The following is a 22627-nucleotide window of genomic DNA, read 5'->3' as shown; positions in this document are numbered from 1 at the left end:
GAAACAAAAAAAAAATTCTCCTCTGTAAACACTCATTTATTTTGTGCATTTCATTGTTTTGAGACAGGATTTCATGCTGCACTCCAGAATGGCCTCAAATGACCATGTACTGCCCAGGTTGACCTTGAACTCACAATTTTCTGACTCAGCCTCCACCTCATTTTGCTCCTAAAATTTAGCAGCTGTTTTGACATCTCAGACCAACAGGGTAAAAAACAGTATTTGACAATTCATGAACTTTCAAGTAATAAGCAAAAACTTTGTCACCAAATCTTAGAACAGAGGAGGTGCCGCGGAACGCGCACGAGAGCGGTGGGGGGGGGGACGTCTGAGGAGGTGTGTGAGGGTCTGTCTCAGAATTGGCAGGTGGCTGGGCGGCCCGGTCCTTGTCTGGCAGTGGCTCCTACTTGGGCGGGAGCGTCCGGGGAGCTGCGAGGGAGAGAGATGAAAGGGTGGAGCGAGGCGAGGAAGCCCACCCCACCTGTCTCAGGATTGGCCAAGGCTGGGAGAGCTCCGCCCCTGCTGGGCGGTGGCTCAGACTTGGGCGGGAGCGTCCGGGGAGCTGCGAGGGAGAGGGGCGGGGCGGACCGTGCGTGCTCCCGCCCACTCTAGTCAGAACTGGCGGAGGCTCAGGGGGCCCCGCCCCTCGGGCGAGGCCGGGACTGCAGCCCCGAGGCGCGTGGGGCGGGCGGGGCAGTCTGTGGTTGTTGCCGTGCCTGTGGCTGGGTCTTTTCGCTGGACGCTGTCCAGGCATGCTTCCGCTGGACCGCTGTGCGGGTCTTGGGCTGTGGCTGAGGGATGGCGAATGTGCGGGTGGCCCTGAGGGTCCGGCCTCTCAGCAAGCGGTGAGTCTGGCAGGAGGGGGCACCTGAGGCGTCAAGTGAACTGAGAGGAGACCGAGACCCCGCTTTCTGCTCGGTGGACTGGCGGGGAGGAAAAACAGACTCAAAGTGCCCCGAGGGCTCAGGGTCCAGAAGCCATGAAGGCCCGGAGGGACAGGGTTTCAAGTTGAGCTTTCGCCTCGCATCCTAGCAGACTTCAGGGGTCGCTGACCTGTGTGCACGTCCCTGGCATCTTGCCAACAAGAGTTTCTAGGGACCCTGGCTCAGGTCTTGGTGCACTTAGTAGGGCCCTTCTCATGCACCCTGACGTGGGAAGGTACAAAGGGATGGGCAGTCTCCACTCCTCGCGGTGTCGCAGGAGTAACCGGGTGAGGACTGGAGGGTGTGTTCTCCTAAATACACGTGGGATTCCACTGTGGGAACATGGGAAAAGAATTGTCAGGATATGGGAGGGAAATTGAGGCCCAGAGAGACTGTGGTTTCAGTTTGTGTTCAACAGCTGACATGATTTAAGAACAACTGTGGCATGGGGGAAGGGGAAGTTACTCCTCAGTGCTAGTTTGTTGTGCATGAGCCTCTCAACCCTTGAGGCATCCAGTGTGGAGCTGCGTATTTCAGCCTCTTCCACTCACCTGGGAAGTCAGAGAAGGCTTTGTACGAGAGTTGATGTCTGAACTGTTCTGAATGATCTGTAAAGTAAGAACAGGAAGGGATCGTGAATTTAGGATGTTTGGATATAGACGGAAGCCTTGAACATGTGCTTGGAATGAAGCAAGTGAGTGATAAGTGATAAAATTGGCAAGAGTGTGGTTCTAGACCAGATGACATGTATTGGAATTTTTTGTAGAAAAGAAAACTTAAATGCCCAGTGCGCACGATGGTAAATGGAGATAGAGGTCAAGAAAGGCATTGTCTCCTATGACAGAAATAGTACTATGAGGGCTAAGTTTGTCCTTGTAGAGACCATTTGCTTTGAAAAGTTTTGACAGAATAAGAACTGTGAGATAGGAGGAACAGGTAAAAAGAGTGTACTCATGCCAGTGGTGGTGGCACACGCTTTTTAATCTCAGTACTCGGGAGTCAGAGGCAGGCAGATATCTCTGTGGTTGGAGGCCTGTCTGGACTACAGGACTGTTAGTTTGTAAATATCTCACTTTGCATAACTTCATGTGGTGGCTCAGGGTTGGGGGCTTCCTGGGAGTAGCTGCTGTCCAGGAGGAGGTAGCTGCTGGTAGATCTCGTTCTTTCCCAACTATTTTTTAGGGTTCTTAGGATAGCAGCATTGACCACTCTTAACTTTTTAGTTCCTTGGAAACCAGGAATTTCAAAGAGCATGGAATAGATTAAGAAAATGATGTTGAAACTTCTGTGTTATTTGCAGTTGTTGCAGGGAATAACATATCTCATCCAACAAAAATGAAAAACAACCAGAAACGTGTTTACTTTTATCTCCAGTGAAGAGGCTTGAGAGTAAGTGGTAGATTGTCAAGCTTCCTGATCTCCAGGTGTTAGCTGATTTTTAGCTGGCTTCAGATTCACAATCACTGATGGGGGGGTAGTTATGTAAAAACTCAGTGTGATCTCAGCTAAGACATTCAGACCAGACCATTCTTCAATTTCCACAGAATTCTGCAAATATGGTGGTGGTATCTACTGTCCATTGATGCTGTTTTATTTGTGGGGAATCTGCTGATTATGTAGTCTGTCCCAGCATTCAGATAAATTGTAAGCACTGATGCTGTACTTGTGAGGGAACCTTTAAAACCATCTAGCCCAAGCTTTATACATTGAAGATCACCAAAATAAGTGGAGGTGAAGGTTAGTGATTCCGGAGTCAAAGTGTGTGATCAGGAAATTAGCCCTTGAGGGAGTTTTATATGCTTTTAGCTGTTTATGGAGACAGGCATTCCACTTACTGGAACAGGGACAGAAGTAAGAAAACTAATATCTTTTTTTTTCCCTTCGTGTGTGTGTGTGTGTGTGTGTGTGTGTGTGTGTGTAAGTGGGTGCCAGATGTGGTGGCACATGCCTGTAATTCTAGCATTTGGGCAGAAGAGGCAGGAGGAACTGAAATTCAAAGTCATTCTTGCCTAGAGAGTGAATTTGAGGCATGGACTACCTGAGACTGTCTTCAGAAAACAAAACAAAACAAAACAAAAAAAGTGTTTCTTATTTGAATTCTGTTCTTATTTCTTAGGGAGATCAAAGAAGGGGGAAGAATTATTGTGGAAGTTGATGACAAAGTGGCAAAAATCAGGAATGTAAAGGTAAGCCTAAAGTTGTGTTTTGTTTTCTAGATAAGAATTTTTGTCATTAAAAGGGTCTCTGGGGTGAATATTTTTAATATATTAGTGAGCAGTGGATGTAAGAGGATTGTGGGAAAAGCCTAAGCCAATCATAAAGTAAATAAACAAGAAAAGAATTATGCTTAGAGTCCAGAAAATGGGGTGTTGTAGTCCCATGCTGTTAAATAGAATAGTGCAGCTGTTTTGGAAACTGATAGTAGCTGCTTTGAAGCTAAAACCAGGGTGTGTAATACGGGTTATGATTAGCTCACTCATGTGAGGGGCAATTTATATGTCTATGTAATTCACCTGGCCACCAGTTAAATTTCATCCTGAGCCTCTCAACTGATAGTACTTTATCCAGGGCATTATTAGGAATTTTAGTATTTGGACATAATGTGGTCCAGATGTCAGACATCAGTCTTACACCTAGAAGGAAGTTAGTGGTCACTAGTCTAAATCTTGTGGCAGATTTTATTTTGCACAACTTTGGAGCACAATTGGACAGACACAAGGAACTTCCTTCCCTTCCTCTTAACCCACCCTCCAGAGTCAACTTCCTCCATCCTTCCTGACTAGGAAGATGAACAGGTTCTTCTTTTGTGGACCTTGAGCTGTGGAAAGAAGCCAGGGAGGTGACCACACGACAAATGCTGTCATTAGCTTGTGATGTAAAGCCAGCATTTCCAAGAACTGAGGAAGCAGAGGCAGAGTGAAGGCTATCTAGATTGTTACTTCTGTGATGTGATTTGTCTCCTCTTGTCATTAGCTCTCATTAAAAGAGAATGAGTCCTGGGGAACAAGGACCGTTTATTCCCTGCCTTCTCTTGCTTATCTCTTATGCTAGTCACTTCACTTGTTTCATTGTAAGATCTCATATTTTGAGTCTAGAGAATAGTTTGCCCAAGAGAAAATTTTAAAAGCAAACTTTTAAAAAATATATTTATTGTTTTATATGTAAGGGTGTTGTGCTTACATGTATGTCTATTTATTACATACATACCTAGTGCCCTAGGAGACTGGAAGAGGGCACCGGATCCCCAGGCCCAGAGTTACAGGTAGTTATGAGCTACCATCTGGGTGCTGGGAACCAAGCCCAGGTCCTCTGGACAGGCAGCCATTGCTCTTAACCTCTAAACCACCTCTCAAGCCCCCAAGAACAAACTTTCGTTTGCCCTCTACACACCTCCCTAGCTGTTGACTTCCCTAAGGTCAGCTATCCACCAAGAAGCTCTTACTCATTATGACATCCAAGTTCTGTAGTTTTTGAATGGCTAATGTCAGAGTTGCCTTTCCCCTTTCAAACTTTTTTCTTGTCTAAAATGTGTTTTCGGGGTATATTTTCCCCTTCACCTTGATTTGGGCACTCTTAGTGCTACATCCTCAAGGAGCATCCCTCTGTAAGCTGTGCATACCTGCAGACTGTGGTGATTTTGTAGTATCCTGGCCATTTTACACCCATGAACTAGGAATTTGGGATGTGCACCAGGTGTCCATTCTTGAGTTTCTTCTCTCTGGAGAGGATGAAAGAGTTTCTCCTGGCAAGAGGCATTTTCTCATAGGGAGATCATTATTACCCAAATGCCAATGTTTAAATTTAAATATTTGACTAGGCATGTCTGTGAAGAATACTAGCCATTCTTTGCAGTACCCAGAGCTCAGCACAGTTCCAAGTTTCAGCCCTGTTCTCATTTGCCTTCAGCCATTGGATTATTCCCGGTTGTTCCATTTAATACTATTTCCAAGTTGATGAGGGTAGATGCCTAAAGGATCTCAATGAAAGCTCCAGGTGGATGAAATATACACTGGACCCAGGGACTGTGCTCCTCATGCTGTCAGTATCCTGTGCAGAAACACTTAGGGAAGAAATGGATGCTGATGATGTCCATTAAAAGAGACTTTCTCTCCTGAGCTGTCCTATAGCTCAGGTATGTGTATGCAGACACATGCTCTGGTAATAGGCATAATTTAGTTCCTGGGCCTTTATTTGTTCCTAGTGAGATGGAGCCAGATGTTACCTCTCTTATTTTGTGGCTGTCATAAACATTATAGTATTAGTCCAGGTCTCTGTAATTATCAGAGAGCATAGTCAAGAGCCACTGTCCAGATTCCAATGACATGACAGGGAACACACTGGTGCTGTGTTTAATTTCAGGTGAGCAGTCGACCAGAGAACTTTGGAGACACCCGGGAGAAGGTTGTGGCATTTGGCTTTGATTACTGCTATTGGTCAGTCAACCCGGAGGACCCTCAATACGCATCTCAGGAAGTGGTAACGTCATTTTCCCCTCCATTCTTCCATTTACAAGTGTTTGATGTAAATTTATTTTTTTAAGGTCATTAGGGCAGTTGCATACTGGAAATACTCTAATTGGTCCTTTAAACTTTCTTAATGAAAACTTGTTTTCAAGAAGAAAACACTCTAATACATTATGGAATGTTTAAAGTTATTTCCATGATAGCATTGTCTCCTTAGTTTTTATAACTGGATACTTATAACTGGTAAATTAGCATGGAATTTGGGTGATGACTGCTTTTTTATGGTATATTGGTTGGAAACTAATAATATTTTCATCTGAGAAATGTAGTGAGTGGTATCAGTTTTTCTTTTACATGTTGCAAAGAGGTGGAAAAAGACTGCGTGGTGAAGGTGTGGGAGCCTGGCTAGTGTCCGTTTCCAATTTGGGCCTCAGTGTGGTTCCGGTGTGTAGGTTAGTGCATATTCTTCTGCTATTGTAATAGGCCAGGCCCTTAGGGTTTTTTATTGCTGTGAAGAGACACCATGATTATAGCAACTCTTATAAATAGAAACATTTAATTGAGGCAGCTCACTTACAGTTTCAGAGGTTCAGTCCATTAACATCAGGATGGGGAGCATGGCAGCATGCAGGCAGATAGGTGTGGTGCTAGAGCTGAAAGTCCTACATCTTGACTTAGAGGCAGCAGAAAGTCAACTGTCACACTGAGTGAAGCTTGAAAAAAAAAAAAAAGACCTCAAAGCACCCCCACAGTGACACACTTCCTCCAACAAGGCCACACCTCCTAACAGTGCCACTCCCTTTGGGCGCCACTTTCTTTCAGACCACCACAGTCAGTAAGGCTCACCTCAAACATGGTCTTGAATTGTGTACAGCAGGACTGAGGAATCCTAAAGGCTGATTTCTTCTTAGGATCTTACATGTGTACTTATGCTCCAACACAGAATGAGAATGGGATAGGCAGCTAGTCTGCCAGGCTGCAAGAGTGAGTAGAAGGTTAATACCAAAGACCTGCTGGCTAAGGGTTAAGAGCTCCAAGGCTTTGCTGGCTGAAGGTGTTTCTGGTCATCTTCCCTATGCTGTGTAGTTATGTTTAGCTTTTTATCAAGTTGTCAAGGCATCTAGAGGTCTAGCCAGTACATCTTTAGGGCATCTTTGTTTCTGGGAAGCAGTAGCATTGTATTGCATCAGTTGAGCACTGAAGGTTATGCTTTCCATTACCATAATGGCAGCAAGCCTTGCTAGACCATAGAAAATTCTCCTCGACCTGGTAGTGTTAGGGTAGTTTGTGATAGTCTCACTCTAAATTTGAGAGGGAAAAATCTGTGAATATAAATTACTTTTTCCAGAGTTACAGAATGATATATAAGATCTTATTTTTATTCTTAATTATATATGTGTGTGTGTGATACTCAGAAGAGTATGGGTTTGTGCACATGAGTGCCTCTAGAGACCAGAACAGGGTGTCAGAGCCTCTGGAGCTGGAGTTACAGGCAGTTGTGAGCCACAGAACATAGATGCTGGGAACCAAACTCAAGTCCTCTGCAAGAGCAGTGTGAATTCTTAACCTCTGAGCCATCTCCCCAAACCCATGGCTCTTTAATTTTAATTCTAACATGCAATACATGCAAGGCATCAGCCTTCTGGTATTTGTAACATTTCCACTGACACTTCCACCGAGTTCTTCAAAGATCCAGGAAAGAAACAGCTGCATAGAAGATGCTGGTCTTTCCAAAGATAACAAAGTATGAGCATTCTAAGAGGTGTTTCACACTACCCAAGAGGTTGGCATACTTGTGTCTGTGGTGTGTGCATGTATGAAGTAGATGCTAACAAGGTGTCACCGTTCATAGAAAGCTCTTAGCAAGATGTCACCATCCATAGATTGTAAGGTATCTCCATTCATTGATAACAGTTAATAAGATGTTAGCATTCAGAAATACCTGTCAACAAGGTGTCACCATCCATAGACAGATGTTAACAAGATTTCACCGTTTATTGGTTTATGTTAACAAGAGTGTCACCTAGGAGCTGGGCAGTGGCGGCACCCACTCTTAATCCCAAGTGCTGGTGGTTATCTCACTACATGCTGGCACTTGGGAGGCAGAGGCAGGCAGATCTCTGAGTTCAAGTCCAGTCTGGTTTACAGACAAGTTCCAGAAAAGCCAGAGCTACACAGAAAAAGCCTGTGTCAGAAAAAAAAAAAAGTCACCTAGGGCCAGGCATACCTTTAATCCTAGCACTTGGGAAGAAGAGGCAGGTGGATCTCTGAATTAGAGGCCAGTATAGTCTATATAGCAAGTTCCAGGCCAGCTAGGGCTACACAGTTGAGACCCTGTCTCAAAAACAATAACAAAAACAGATGTTAATGTTAGTAATTCACAGATAGATGTGTGATGATAATTAATTTCAGTTGTCAGTTTGATGAGCTCTAGAATGACCTGGTAGACTATCCAGGCGATGCCTGTAAGGGTTATCTTGCCTAAGGTTAAGGTAGGAAGACCCTCTCACTGAGAATGGTACCATTCTGTGGGCTGGGTCCTGCACCAGTGTTCACCATGTCCTGCCTCCTGACTGGATGCAGTATAACCAGTCCCTCTCAACATCTACTGTCTTTCATTCCTTTCTGTAATAGACTTACTTTAGCCTGAACTGTGAGCCAAAATAAACTTTCCCTGTCCTGTTGCTTTCATCAAGGTATTTCATCATAGCAAAAGGAAAAGTAACAAGGTATTACCGAGAGTCGGAGCTGGGGATGGTGTACACACCTTTAATCCCAGCATCCAGGAGAAAAAAAGCCAAGGCCCTATGAGTTTGAAGTCGTCATGGTCTACATGATGAGTTCCAGGCAGCAGCAGCAGCAGCAGCAGGAAGAGGGAGAGAGAAAGAGAGAAATAAAGGCGGAGAGAGAGAGGGAGAGAGAGAAATAGAGGAGAGGGAGAGAGAGAAATAGAGAAGGAGAGGGAGAGAGAAAGAGGAGAGAGGGAGGAAGGAAGGGAAGGAAGGAGAGGAAGAGGAAGAGAGTGACTACGGGGTGGTGGGAGAGTAGAGAATGAAGCTCTAGTAAAGAGGAAATATAAAATGGTCACAAATCTATTTTTATCCCACAATCCTTTATTCTATGACCCGATTACTAGCTTTCTATTTTTTAATTTTTAAAAATTACACGTAGGAGCCGGGAGTCTCACACCTTTGATCCCAGCACTCGGGAGGCAGAGGCAGGCAGATCAAAGATACAGAGAAACCGTGTCTCCAAAAAAAAAATAAATAAATAAAATAAAATAAAATTACACTTAGGATTTGTGGAGATAGTGTGTGTGTGCCACAGCACATGTAAGAAGGTCAGAGAACAGGTTAGGACTCTTTACTCTCCTTCCACTGTGTGAGTCCTAGGGATCAGACTCAGGTCTTCAGAGAGGGATGGCCAAAGACCTTTCCTACTGAGCCAACTCCACAGGCCTAACTTCCCATCTTTTTTCTTTTTCTTTTTTTCTTTTCTTTTTCAAGACAGGGTTTGTAGCTTTGGAGCCTGTCCTGAAACTAGCTCTGCAGACCAAGCTGGTCTCGAACTCACAGAGATCAGCCTGCCTCTACCTCCTGAGTGTTGGGAATAAAGGCATGCGCCACCACCATCTGGCCCTAACTTCCCATTTTTAAGGCAGATCTTTTTTGACCAAAATTGTATTTATACTTTTTTAAAAATATTTGGGTTTTCAGCCAAAATGTATCTTCAAAATTGATCTGTTATTCCTGGTGTGAATCTATACTAATGATAACCTGTTTTTGCTCTGAAATTAGACCCGGATTTGAATTAAGGCACAGATACTAATTTGCTGTCTTCCTTGGACAAGCTACTTAACCTCTGTCCTATTTTTGTTAGGTGTGTGTGTGTGTGTGTGTGTGTGTGTGTGTGTGTGTGTGTGTATTATTACCATTTTTGTGGTAGTGTATATCTCAGAATTATCATATGATGAAGGAATTGTTAAAGCACTTATGTAATTTCTCATATAGTAGGTAGATAAGTGAGTTTTTGTGTGCTGTGAGTCACAGATCCTGACATGATGAACAACAGTCCTCTTATAGCACATGAGAAGCAAGTGCACACTTATTTTCCTACCCTTTCTTTGAAGCTGGGTATTCCTCCTGGGGCCAACATGCACCACTTGGAAAACTCTGCTAACTTCCTACTGGTGGTGAACAACTGTTGGGGTGGGAGTTCTCTGCTCACACACATTGTATTTGCCCTATTGTGTGCTTGTAAAATTTTCCACGAGAAACTATCTCAGTTTTCCCCACTAAGATGGCAGTGGCTGTTTGTAGCAAGTCGGCCTGAGTCAACAAAAATCATGTTCAGGAACAAAAAGCTGCCCTGCCCTTTGCAAAGCAATTGCTTCTACTCTCCTGGGAATCTTCACTTTAAAATAGTTTGTTATTTGGCTAAAACACATTACACAAACATTTGTAACTTGTCCATATTAAAAATTGTGTGGGTGAGGAGATTTTTCTCTCTATAAACACTGAATCTAAAACTAAAATTACAGTAGTAAAAATGATTGTGGTTGCTCACTGGTTTTTTTTTTTTTTTTTTGGATTTGTTTTGTTTTCATAGTACACTGAATACCAAACACCACACAATACAGATTATGTCCCTGCAAGCCTTTCAAGAGGAGGGAGTGGAAGGAAAACACTGGGAAGGGAGAGGGAGGTTGAGGGGGGGAGGGAGAGGAAAAGAGATAATCTCATCCCATCACTTTACTCAGAGACTGTCAGAAACCCGGAGAGGGTAGGGAGGGGAACCACACATTCTCCATAACATGATTGTATTCGAGGGACACAGTAAAGAAACCACCAAAATGGCTGCTCCATGATTTGGGGGGAAGTTTTTATTGTGGATAAGAAAGAACATCTAGAGGCATCTGGAAGAGTCCAGAGAAGAAAGAAAAAGAAACAAACTCAATGTGGCCAAGGCTATCTTCAAGAGAAAAGGGCCAACTGAGGGAGACAGGGAGCTTGGGGGAAGTGGTGGTATCTGGAACAGCCTGGGGGGGGGGGCAGCATAGTGCAGAAGGAACTGGGGAGGTGAGAAGGGCCAGAAGGCTACAATAGGGACTTTGAACTGTGCTTGTGAATAGGGACCGAAGGTTCCTAAAGGCCTAGAGGTTTTGATAAGCAACTATGGGCGTATGTCGATGAAGAGTCTATGTCTCTTCTGTTAGAAGCAAGGGAAATAACTCCTTTTGGTGGATGGAACTGAACAAGAATTGTTTCACAAGTTCCTGAGGAATGCTGGCTTTTATCCAGCCATCAGAAATTCTTCTATAGTGTAGCTTGTGCTTAGCTGGACATAGGCACTGTCTGAGGCCCAGCAGTGATTAAAGCACTGGACTGCAGGAACCAAAAGGACAACTGCCATTAGTGCAGTGCCATTAGTACAGGGCCATTAGTGCAGTGCCATTAGTACAGTGCCATTAGTACAGTGCCATTAGTGCAGTGCCATTAGTACAGTGCCATTAGTACAGTGCCATTAGTGCAGTGCCATTAGTACAGTGCCATTAGTGCAGTGCCATTAGTGCAGTGCCATTAGTACAGTGCCATTAGTACAGGGCCATTAGTGCAGTGCCATTAGTACAGGGCCATTAGTGCAGTGCCATTAGTACAGTGCCATTAGTGCAGGGCCATTAGTGCAGGGCCATTAGTGCAGGGACATTAGTACAGGGACATTAGTACAGGGCCATTAGTGCAGTGCCATTAGTACAGTACACCTCATGTGCATTTGGACCTGACTGTTTCATGACAGAATGTTGAGCCAGCTATGCAAAGATTGGTGATAATACCAAGTACAGAACATGGTGAGTTTACAATCTGTGGTGCATGGAAACTAGCTGATCTTCATTTCCATTAGAATAAAACATTTAAATTAATTTACAGAGAATTGTGTATCACTAAAATATAAAGAATAACTTAACAGAGAATTTTTAAATTCTGATATGTGGTAGCTAAGTAGAATTTCAGAGTATTAAGTTGGTTTCTGGGTGCCATTGTGCATACCAGTAATGCCAGGAGTCTCAGGATAACTTGGGCAACACAGAGACCTGTCTCAAAAAAAAGTTAATTAATTAATACAAGATACGTTGGGTGTATGTGCTAGTGAATGTGCCCAAGGTTGGCTTTGAATCATTCTTCCATTATTTTCCACCTTTATTTTGTTCTTTACTATTTTAATTTTATTTATTATCATGTGTAGGTAAGTATAAATATAGAGGTCACAGGACAACTTTGTGGAGTCCAGTCCTTTCACGTTAATGTGGGTTCCAGGGATTGAACTCAGGCCATCAGTCTTTAGGGCATCTCACTGGCTCTCCACCTTTATTTTTTTTTTGAGATAGTCTCTTCCTGAACCTGAAGCTCATCGATGTGGATAGGCTGGCTAGCCAATAAGCTTCAGGGATCTGCTTGTCTCTGTGGAAGGATGAGTGGGAGGGAGTGGGAGGCATGTGGGAGGCTGTTACAGGTACATGTTGCTTCCTGGGCTTTTTACATGGGTCCTGGTGATCTGAACTCAGGTCTGCCTGCTTGCATGGCACCTTACTGACTGAGTCATCTCCCCAGCCCAAAACATTTTTTTACTTTTACTTTCCTATAAAGTTTGAGACAGGATCTCATGTATCCCTCGGCTTCAATGAGCATGCCTTTGTGATTGACTGTAATGGGCAACTACGGAATGAAGAAAGGACGGACATGGTTATAGAAAAGCTAGGATTGTGGGGCCGTGCATTCTGATACAATTGTACCAGCAGCAGCCTGAAATCTTATTGAGTTTATTTTATCCATCTGAATTGAAGAAGTAGTTTATTGTATATTGTATACAACTGAACAAGGAGACAGGTTTAGCCAAACTTAGTAGGAGTAGGAGATATCTACAGGGAAGCAGTTTCAGGCTGCAGTCATCCAAGAGAAGGAAGCTGTGATAAATAGTTTCTGCATACACTAGTTTCAGCTGAAGGTCAGTCATTTTTAACATCCATACTAGGACAGATGAAGGCTTTGCCATTCCCATGGGTCTGAGATATTGGGGTCCTTGTCATGGTTGAGCTTGTCAAAATATACATTCACTCAGGACTTTACCAGTTCCTAGAACCAGCTATGTAACTAAGATGACCCTGAATTTCTGGTCCTCGTGCTTCTACCTCTGGAGGGCCAGGATAACAGGCCTGCACCACCAAGCCTGCTTTTATATAGACATGGGGAATCACACCCAGGACTTCATGCATGCTGGGCAAGTACTCTACCAACTAATGCGTAATATATATTCCTAACCTAAAAAAACTTACTTCAAAGATGAAGACCTAGAAAAAATTCAGTTATTAAGTCAGTCTCTCTCTCTCTCTCTCCCTCCCTCCCTCCCTCTCTCCCTCCCTTCCTTCCTTCCTCTCTCTCTCTCTCTCTCTCTCTCTCTCTGACACACACACACACACACACACACACACACACACACACACACACTTTTTTTTTCTTTTACAAATCCAAAATTGTCCTTAAGTTGCCTGGAAATGTCTGCTGCTTATTGTGTTGTAGATAGGCACCCTGAACTGTACCACGGAGGATCCTAGCATGGCTGGTAGTGTGCTGTTAGACCATCCAGTAATATGGAGGGATATTGAGCACTTGTTACTGGTTCTCTAATGGTGCCAGGGTTTGATTAGATACTGCTGTCTGGGAGTCCCATTCTATAACAAAATGAAGATGAGATCTGTCATCTGCTGCTTTAAGAAAGTAAGGAGTCTGGCCTTCACTTCTTTTACTTCTTTGGAATCTCCTGAACTTGGAGAGTGAATGAAAGCTTGAGAAAAGAGTAAAGAAGGTGGGAAAGTGACAGAAATGGAAAAGGTACTTTGGAGGCACAACAGGAGCAGGAAACACAAAGAAGAAACTAAAATAGAGTGGAACGGGGAGCTCACTCAGTGGCAGACACTGTTAGAATTGTATTACTTTCCAGGGTTGTTGTATCTCCACTTTAGGGGTAGCAGTAGGCTCTGAGAGATTGGGTAGTTTAAGGTTACACAACTGAGCAATAGAATCAACAATCAAACCTTCTGAGTAGTGAGTGACAGCGGAGTCCAGGCTTGCACACACAGCATCCTTCACAGTTTTGTTCCTGTATCTCTAGTGCCATATATCTTAAAGGGTCACTTAATGACTAGTAAATTAATCATTCAATTAATAATCTTTTTAAAAAGATGGTTTTGTTTTTATTGTGAATCATGTGCTTGTATGTGAGCATATGTTTATATGAAGGCAAGTGCCTGTAGAGACCTGAAGAGGATGTTGGATCCCCTGGAGCTGGAGTCAATAAGTGGTTTTGAGCAGCATAATGTGAATGCTGGGAACTGAACTTGGGTCACTTGCAAGAGTAGTAAGCACTAGGGATGGAGAGATGGTTCAACAGTTAAGAGCACTTGTTGCTCCATCCAGAGGATCCAGGTTCAATTTCTAGCACACACATGGATGCTTATAACTATCTGTAACTCTGCTTCCAGGGGATCCAGTGACCTCTTCTGGCATCTGAAAGTACTGTGCGTAGAATGCATGTTGGCAAAATGCCCATAAAAATAACAAAATATAAAATTTTAATTAAAAAGCAAGCAAGCACTCTTACCCAATCAGCCCCTGGACTCTGATTTTTTTCTTTTTTCTTTCTTCCTTCCTTCCTTTCTTTCTTTCTTTCTTTCTTTCTTTTTTTTTTTTTTTTTTTTTTTTTTTTTTTTTTGCATTCAGAATTGATCCTAGTACTTTTCTTATGTGTCAGGCATACAATTTTGCACAGAGCTACATCCCCCAGTCTCACCTCCTTGAATGTTGGTGCACATTATGAGGCATCAGCCCAGTTGCTTTGGTTATAGAAACTCAGATGTCAGAGTTTCTTGGAATCCCCTTTTCCTGGCTCATACATGTGCCAGAGGAACTTGCCACATGTGGGTGTCAGAGCGTTTTCTCATGAATATTTGCAGAGCTATGTACATTCCATCTCAAGTGTTGTTTCTTTCCATTCATGATGGAGACAGAAGTGGAAGGGAGAGATGTTTATAAGAAAAAGCCTTTTTGTGTAGCAATTGGATGAGGCTTTGCAAGCCTGAGAGGGGGGAGGGATAAGCATGAGTATTTATTTCATTGTAGTTTGTTCCTTCTGCCAGCAGCACAGCTGCTCAGCTCAGTAAGCTGGATTTGGAAGGAATAAGGTCATTCTTTTGGCTTTGTCTCACTTGTTTTCCCCCTTTCTCTAAACTTAACTGCAACTCTAAGATTAGTCTTTAGATTCATGGAAACATCTGAAGGACAGAGTTCCCTGATACTAGAGGTTGCCACTGGTGCCAGATTCCTATACAAAAATAGGCAGGGAAGAATGGAGAATTATTTTGAAATGTGAAAAGTAGTTTGAGGTTGTTTGTTTTTCCCTGAGTGAGTCAAGGGTAATAGGAGTGAGTTCCTGGTGTCATCTGGGGCCCTGGAGATCCAGGCTGAAAGAGATTATCTTTGAGGGAGGATACTTGATAGACAGTTTTTGAGACAGTTGCCCTTGAGGTCTCACTTGATCTACAGCGCTGAGAATTGGTCTTAGACTCCCGTCCTGCTCTTCACACTTGGGCTTGTTCTGACTTCTAAAGGGATTGTCATTTGATTAAAGAAGAAACACTCAATGATGGTAATGACTGCTTTGAGTCCTTGTGGAAAGTGATTTGGAAAATCATCCAAATAAGAGTAGAAAGCAGCCTCTTAAAAACATAACAACTAAACTCTCTCTCTCTTATTTATATATGCATGCCACTGAGTTTGTGTGAAGGTCAGAGGACAACTTTGCAGAGTCAGTTTTTTCCTTCTACCCTTATGTGGGTTCTGTGCATTGAACTCAGGTGGCTAGGCTGGTGTGGAAAGAGCCTTTTCACACTGAACTACCTAGCTGGCCCCAAAGGTAGCCTTTTTTTAAAAAATTTATTTAAATTAGAAACAATCTTATATATCAATCCCAGTTCCCACTCCCTCCCATTCTCTCATTCCCCCCACTGACCCCTATTCTATCTCTCTTCTTCTCCTTGGAAAGGGTAAGGCCTTCCATAGGGAATCTTCAAAGTCTGTCACATCATTTGGGACAGGGCCTAGGCCCAACCCCATGTGTCTAGGCTGAGAGAGGATCTCTTTGTGGGGGAATGGGCTCCCAATAACCATTCGTACAATAGGTATAAATGCTGTTCCATTACCAGGGGCCCCTGACCAGGCCTCCTGACCAACACCCACGTGCAGGAAGCCTGTTTCCATCCTATGCTGGTTTCCATGCTGTCAGTCTGGGGTCCATGAGCTTCCCCCTTGTTCAGGTCAGCTGTTTCTGTGGGTTTTTCCAGCCTGGTCTTGACCCCTTTGCTCATCACTCCCCCCTCTCTGCAACTGGATTCCAGGAGTTCGGCTCAGGGCTTAGCTGTGGGTCTCTACTTCTGTTTCCATCAGTTACTGGATGAAGGCTCTATGATGGCATAGAAGGTTGTTATCATTCTCATTATAGGAGAAGGGCATTTTAAAAAGCCTCTCTCCTATTGCTACTGTATTGTAAATACTTTTCCTGACTTCAAATCCTGGGAAAGAAGACTACAGTCCCAAAATAACGCAATACACAAAAAGCAGCAAGTAGCAGGAAAACATACATTTTAAAACTTGTCAAAAAGTGTCATAATAAACAATTTCTGACTTCAGCTCCCCTAACCTTCATGCTGTGCAAGGCAAGACTCTGCCCCTAAGCTATAGCCCTAGCACTGCCTGGCTTTAAAGTTACCTTGTTAGTGTCTTCTCCAGTCGCTGTGACAAAGTACCCTGACTGAAAACAAATTAGGCTGAGTGTGGTGATACACCCCTTTAGTCTTAGCACTAGAGATACAGAGACAAGCAAACCTCTGTTGAGTTCAAACTGGTCTATACAGTGAGTTAAAGCCACCCAAGGCTACATACTGAGACCCTGTCTCAATATAAAACAAACAAAACAACAAAAAAAATCAACTTATGAGAGGAAGTTTATTTTAGTTCACAACTCTAGGAAGCAGTCCGTCACCACATGAGGTTAAGGAAATACGAGCAGAGGCAGCTAGCCACAACCACAGTTAAAAGCAGAGAAAGAAGGAATGCATGCAAGGCTCACAGTTTAGCTTGCTCTCTTCCTTTCAGTCTAGGAACCAGCCCATGAAATGTTGTCGTTCACATTCAGGAAGGGTCTTGACAACTCAATTAAACCCAACTCATAGGCATATCCACAGGCAAACATAATCTACACAGTTCTTAATTGACAGTTCCTTTCCAGGGGATTCTGAACTATGTCAAGCTGATAATCGTTACACCTTATCACACTCAGCCATTTTCTAGACACCACAGCACACTATCACTATGCCTGATGAAGGTTCTGATGTTTTTGGATTAGGGGACAAACACTAAATTAAGGTTGATACAGAAAAAAGAAAAGACTGAACATCTTTTGCTGACACAAACTTTTTTTGATACAGGGTTTCTCTTTGTAACAGAGCCTTGGCTGTCCTGAAACTCTTGTTGTAGACCAAGGTGGCCTAGAACTCATAGAGGAATACCTGCCTCTGCCTCTGCCTCCAGAATGCTGGGATTAAAGGTCTGAGCTATCACACCTGGCAACTGACACATACTTAATGCTATAGGTTTATGGGCTACAACGCAAACATATTTCTCATCTTTCCAAGGTCATATTAAAATGTAATCAAAATAAAGTTAAAGAATATAATACAGAGTAAACAAAAGATAAAATTGAATAATGTAAAATATTCAAACTAGGAAAATTGCAAATATATTTATTTGAGGGTGAGGGAGATGGCTGTGTCAAAAGCTAGGCCATTCTGAGTGTCTGTAAGCACTGTAACCAGAGGAGTAATACAGCTTTCTTAAGTCTTCCATGCTAGGTGGGCTTTCAGATGATGCAGCTGCCTTTGAATCATCTATAGTTCTGTAAGTAGCCCCAATAAACATTCTAAACTAGACTGTGGTAGAATCATTTCTTTTTTAAAAATAATTTTGTTGCCCGGCAGTGGTAGCACATGCTTTTAATCCAAAGTGGCTGTACAAGTTTGCACTCCCACCAGCAGTGGAGGAGTGTTCCCCTTTCTCCACATCCTCTCCAGCATAAATTGGTGTTTTTGATTTTGCCATTCTGACAGGTGCAATATGGTATCTCAGAGTTGTTTTGATTTGATTTACATTTCCCTGATGACTAAGGATGTTGAGCACTTTCTTAAGTATCTTTCATCCATTTTGGATTCCTCTATTGAGATTCTCTATTTAGTTCTGTACTCCACTTTTTAATTGGATTGTTTGGTGTTTGGTGACTAGCTTCTTGAGTTCTTTGTGTATTTTGGAAATATACAAAATGTGTATATTTGTGAGGTTGATGAATATCTTTTCCCATTCTGTGGGCTGCTGTTTTGTCTTGTTGACTGTGTCCTTTACCTTACAGAAGCTTTTCAGTTTTAGGAGGTCCCATTTATTAATTGTTGATCTCAGTGTCTGTGTGCTACTGGCTTTAGGTTCAGGAAGTGGTCTCCTGTAGTCTTTTAAACAAAGTCACAGCAAACTGTTGTGTCCAGACTGACTAAACTCAGCCTCCCTTGAGGAAGCCTCTTGCTCAGCCTTCCCAGGTACTAAATCTTCTCCCTTCACACTTGTGAAGCAAATCTGGTCAAGTACCCCATCAGCACCATTTCAACAGTCTTCTGTTTAGAGAGCCAGCACAGCTGATCTTCTTTTTCTTTTTCTTCTTCTCCTTCTCCTACCCCCTCTACCCCCCCCACCAAGACAGGGTTTCTCTGTGTAGCTTTGGAGCCTGCCCTGGTACTAGGTCTGGAACTAGCCCTGTAGACTAGGCTTGCCTCAAACTCAGAGATCTGCCTGCTTCTGCCTCCCGAGTGCTGGGATTAAAGGCGTGCACCACCACCGTCTGGCCATAACTTCCCATTTTTAAGGCTTACAATACAGTGGTTCAGTTTTTTCAGTTTATATACATTTAAATAATCTCAACTTCTAGTAAAAAAATTGCCCTTTTAGATCTACAGGAATGAAAGAAGAATTTGTTTTTATCATTGTTTTGTTTGCTCTTGCTTGATTGACACTCTTTTCTCAAACATTCCCCTTAAATCAGCATCACATTTGATGCTTCTCTTTTAGAGGAGATGAATAATCACAGTGTGATAAATACTATGGTTTTTGCTTGTATATTTTGTGTGAGATGCATGCATGTATACATGTTTGTATGCACATGTAGCCAGGTGGGCATGCTTTTGTGCTTGTCTGTGTGTGTCTATATGCGTGTTGCATGTGCATGTAGGCCTGAAGTTGACTCAGGTACTTTCCTCAATGTTCTCCACTTTGTTTTATTGAGGTTGGGTCTCTTCTGAACCCAGGGTTCATCACATATATCTAATCTACCTACCTGGCTTGCCCTAGGGATTCTCCCACCCTGCTTCCCAAATGCTGGGGGTACTGTACTTGCCCAGCCTCCCCTCCCCATCTCTAGCTCATCTCTATCCCCTCCTTCTCTCTCTCTGTGTGTGTGTGTGTGCGTGCACGCGCGTGGTTTTTCAAGACAGGATTTCTCTGTGTAACCCTGGCTCTCCTGAAACTCTCTCTGTAGACCAGGCTGGTCTCCAACTCAGAGATCCACCTGCCTCTGCCTCCTGAGTGCTAGGATTAAGATGTGCATCACTCCAGCTGGCTCCTACCATCGTATTTATTTATTTATTTACTTAATTATTTATTCATTTAGACAGAGATGTTGGGGATACAAACTGTGGTCCTCAAACTTGCATGGCAAGTACTCTGTGCCTTAAGCAGTTTTCCTTAGTCTCACAGTGTGGAAAATAACACAGTATTAACCAAGCCAGGTATAGTAGTGCATGCCTTTAATCCCGGCATTTGAAAGGCAGAGGTGGGTGGATCTCTTGTCAGTTTGAAGCCAGCCTGGTCTACAGAGTTGTTTTGGGTATCAAAAATCTAGTTCATATAGAAGATGGGGCAGAAGGTGTCTTAAGAGCTAGAGAATGAACTGAGGAGTGTGGGATGCCCACATCCAGACATGACATGGCAAACTCATAAGCAGCTGTGATTACTTGCACAGGAACTGTATTATATGGAGCCTACCAGAATTGTGTTGTGGGAGGGGCTCATGGGGCCCCACCCTTACTTGAGGATTTATAAGCAGTTAACAGTGGTAGGGGAGGGAGAGACATTGTTTTGGTGGTGTAGCCACCAGTAAAAGTGCGAGTTCCAGTAAACCCTTGAAAAACGCACAAAGAGAAAGACATGAAAATAGAAGGGGAGCTAGTTAGGAAAAAAGAGTGGAAGGGGGGTTAACGTGAGGGGAAGAAGACAAGAAAGATCAACAGGGTGAATATAATTGAAATACATTATGTAGCCACATGAAAATTTCATAATGAAATACATTGTGTATTGTTAATATTTGCTAATAAAAACATTTTAAAAATCTGATTCATAAGATTGCTCTGTTTGTGATGAGAACCTAAATCTGTAGATTCTTCTCCAAAAATGAGAGAGACATTCTTGCCTAATACTTGAAAATAAAACACACACACACACACACACACACACACACACACACACACACACACACACACATTTAACCTCAGCTCCTTGGATTCCAAAAGGATCAGTGACTGTACAGAGTATTTTGTGACTCACAAATTTAACTTGGGAGTTCTCTCTTGAGTTTCATTCTGCCCTTTTTCAACCAGGAGCCTGTGGGCCACATGGGGCCAATGATAGCTGTGAACGCAATGCAAACTTGTCAATGTAATTAAAATACTTTGAGTTATGTGTGTGTGTGTATGTGAGAGAGAGAGGGAGAGAGAGAGAGAGAGAGAGAGGAGAGTGACAGACTTATTTTCTTGTAACTCGGTTGTACAGGTTTTTTAATGTGAACTTTGCACATATCAGTATTGTACCAACAATGTCAAGAAGTATTCATATGAATCTGGCTGAGGCTGGCCTCTGTATATCATATATGGGTTACATGGAGAGCCCTTGGCTCCATTGTTTAAATGTCAATAGAAATTGCTGCTGTTTCTGCGGTAAAGGCATAGTGGACAGTATTTTTCAACTATGAAGCAGGGGAGTACAAGACTGATGTTGAATCGATCCTCCAGCCTCTTTCTGCCTTCTAAGTGCTAAGATTATAGGCTTGTGCCGTCATACCTGGATTCTTAAAAAGATGTTGTTGTTTTGAGATAGACTTTCGCTGTGTAGATCAGGCTGGCCTCAAACTTGTTCCTGCCTCTGCCATCCTCATGCTACGATCACAAGTATGTACTCCCCTCCCCCAACCTTGGTTGAACCATTGCCTTTTGAGGGCCTACCCTGTTGTAACTGAACTGGCTATTTGAGTTCTATTATGTCTTTGTTCTTCACAGCAGTCCTGGAAAGTGAGTTAGCAATATATCTATTTACAGATGAGATAGTTTGCCCCTGGTCACACTACTAAAGGCTGAAACCTAGATTTAAATCCAGGCCTGCTGCCTCCAAAGTCTTGATTTTATACTAAATTCTATTAAGTGCTGTATGAACTTGCTCCCCATCTCCTGACTTTGTGCTACCTTCGAATATTTGAAGTGTGATATTACAATTAGACAATTAGAAGGTACTGAACTGTTAAGTCTTATAGTAGTGTAGAAAGGACCAGAGGTCATGAATGAAGGAATTGTGATTTTCAGGCCTTCTTAGTGACTCCTCTCTTTCTAAGAAATGGAGAGCACCACCTAATTTTAGTTCTGTAGCCAGAGCAAGTGTTTGTCTATGGATGCAATCATAATTCTAAATTACCTGAGTGATGGGAGATGTCATTCTGTATATATTGTTTCTTATACTGGTTAATGAATAAAGCACTGTTGGCCAATAGGAAAGCAAGATAGGAGGGACTAGGAGACAAGGAGGAAAGAGGAAGTAGATAGGAGGAGTCAAGATGGAGAGCCTGGAGAGAACAGAACCGCCATTCCTCCGCTCTCGGTAAGACCAGTGGAAATACATAGAAATGGGTTAATAATTAAGACAGAGCTAGCCGATAAGAAACAAGTAACCGGGCCAACAGCATTGTATCAAATACAGAGCCTCTGTGTGTTATTTGTGGCTGGCGTGGCGGCGGGTGGAAAAACCGTACTCCATACACCTGAGTACTTTAGCAGACTTAAATATTCTGTGAAATACAGGCAATAACTTATACTTCATAATAGCAAATGAGAATATTCCCTATATTCCTTTTTGACCCAGGGGCTAGGTGTTGAAGTATAGCTGGGATGCTCCCACAGGTGACTGGGGTCTGTGCACAACCCCTAGTCACTGTGCTGTTTTCCTTAGTTTTGAGACAGGGTCAGAGTGTGTGGCCAAGGCTGGTCTGGAACTCATTATGTAACCTGACAGCCTTTCACCTCACCATCCTCCTGCCTCCACTAGCTTATTGTGCTCCCTTTCTTCCCAATATAACCCAGCATTCCTGGCACTCCTTTTCCAAGTAGGTTCCCTTTCTTCTGTGCTGTACCCTAGGGTGTCCACTTTCAAATCAGAGGGGAATGCAGGTCCTCCACAATAAATCCAGGAGACTTGTAAATGTGATGCTTTCCTTTTTGTTTGGAGACAGGGCCCTCCTGTGTGGCCCAGGCTGGCCTCAAATTGAGATCTTCCTGCCTCAGCCTCCCTTTGTTCCAGAAATATTTGTAAAGCCCAAGTTAGTTTTGTGTAGTTGGAATTGACTTGAAGCCTGAAGTGGCTTGAGGCCAGTGTGGTTTGAGGTCTTGTGACTGACATGCAGCCTGCTCCTCCTGCAAAGGCTTTAGGACTGGAGCAGGGAGTGTAGCTTTAGGCAGGAAGGTGTGCTGTCATGTAATATCTGAGGCAGATGCTTCAGATATCACACATTTAATCTTTTAAACCAAACCTAAAAGTGAGATGGACTTCAGCTGGCCTTACTAAAATAATAAAACCATTTCACTTGTACCTCCAGTGCTAACAGTGGCCTTGAGAGACCTTCAGACTAAACAAGATTAAAAACAGGAAATATGCCTCTAGCAGCATAATTGGTGGAAAGCTTATCCCACATAGGCACAATCATCTAGGCTGGGTTTCCTTCCCCAGTGCTTGTGTAAATGTGGTCTGCAGGCATGTATGGAGGTTCACTGTCACGTGT

General features: G+C 43.1%; 1 protein-coding gene across 1 annotated transcript in view; it reads left to right on the top strand.

Annotated features, from left to right (window-relative positions):
• Positions 1-649: 649 nt before the first annotated feature.
• Stard9 (StAR related lipid transfer domain containing 9) overlaps positions 650-22627 on the top strand; it is a 94303-nt gene continuing 72325 nt past the window's right edge. Inside the window, exons 1-3 of the mRNA XM_051183618.1 lie at positions 650-845; positions 3040-3109; positions 5283-5399. Of these exons, the coding sequence (XP_051039575.1) occupies positions 799-845; positions 3040-3109; positions 5283-5399 (234 nt within the window). The 5' untranslated portion in view covers positions 650-798. The remainder of the gene's footprint in view (positions 846-3039; positions 3110-5282; positions 5400-22627) is intronic.

This window comes from Phodopus roborovskii, unplaced genomic scaffold, assembly GCF_943737965.1.
Source record: "Phodopus roborovskii unplaced genomic scaffold, PHOROB, whole genome shotgun sequence".
NCBI lineage: Eukaryota > Metazoa > Chordata > Mammalia > Rodentia > Cricetidae > Phodopus > Phodopus roborovskii.
Note: the sequence above shows the minus strand (reverse complement) of the source record. Positions and strands in the feature narration are given on the sequence as shown.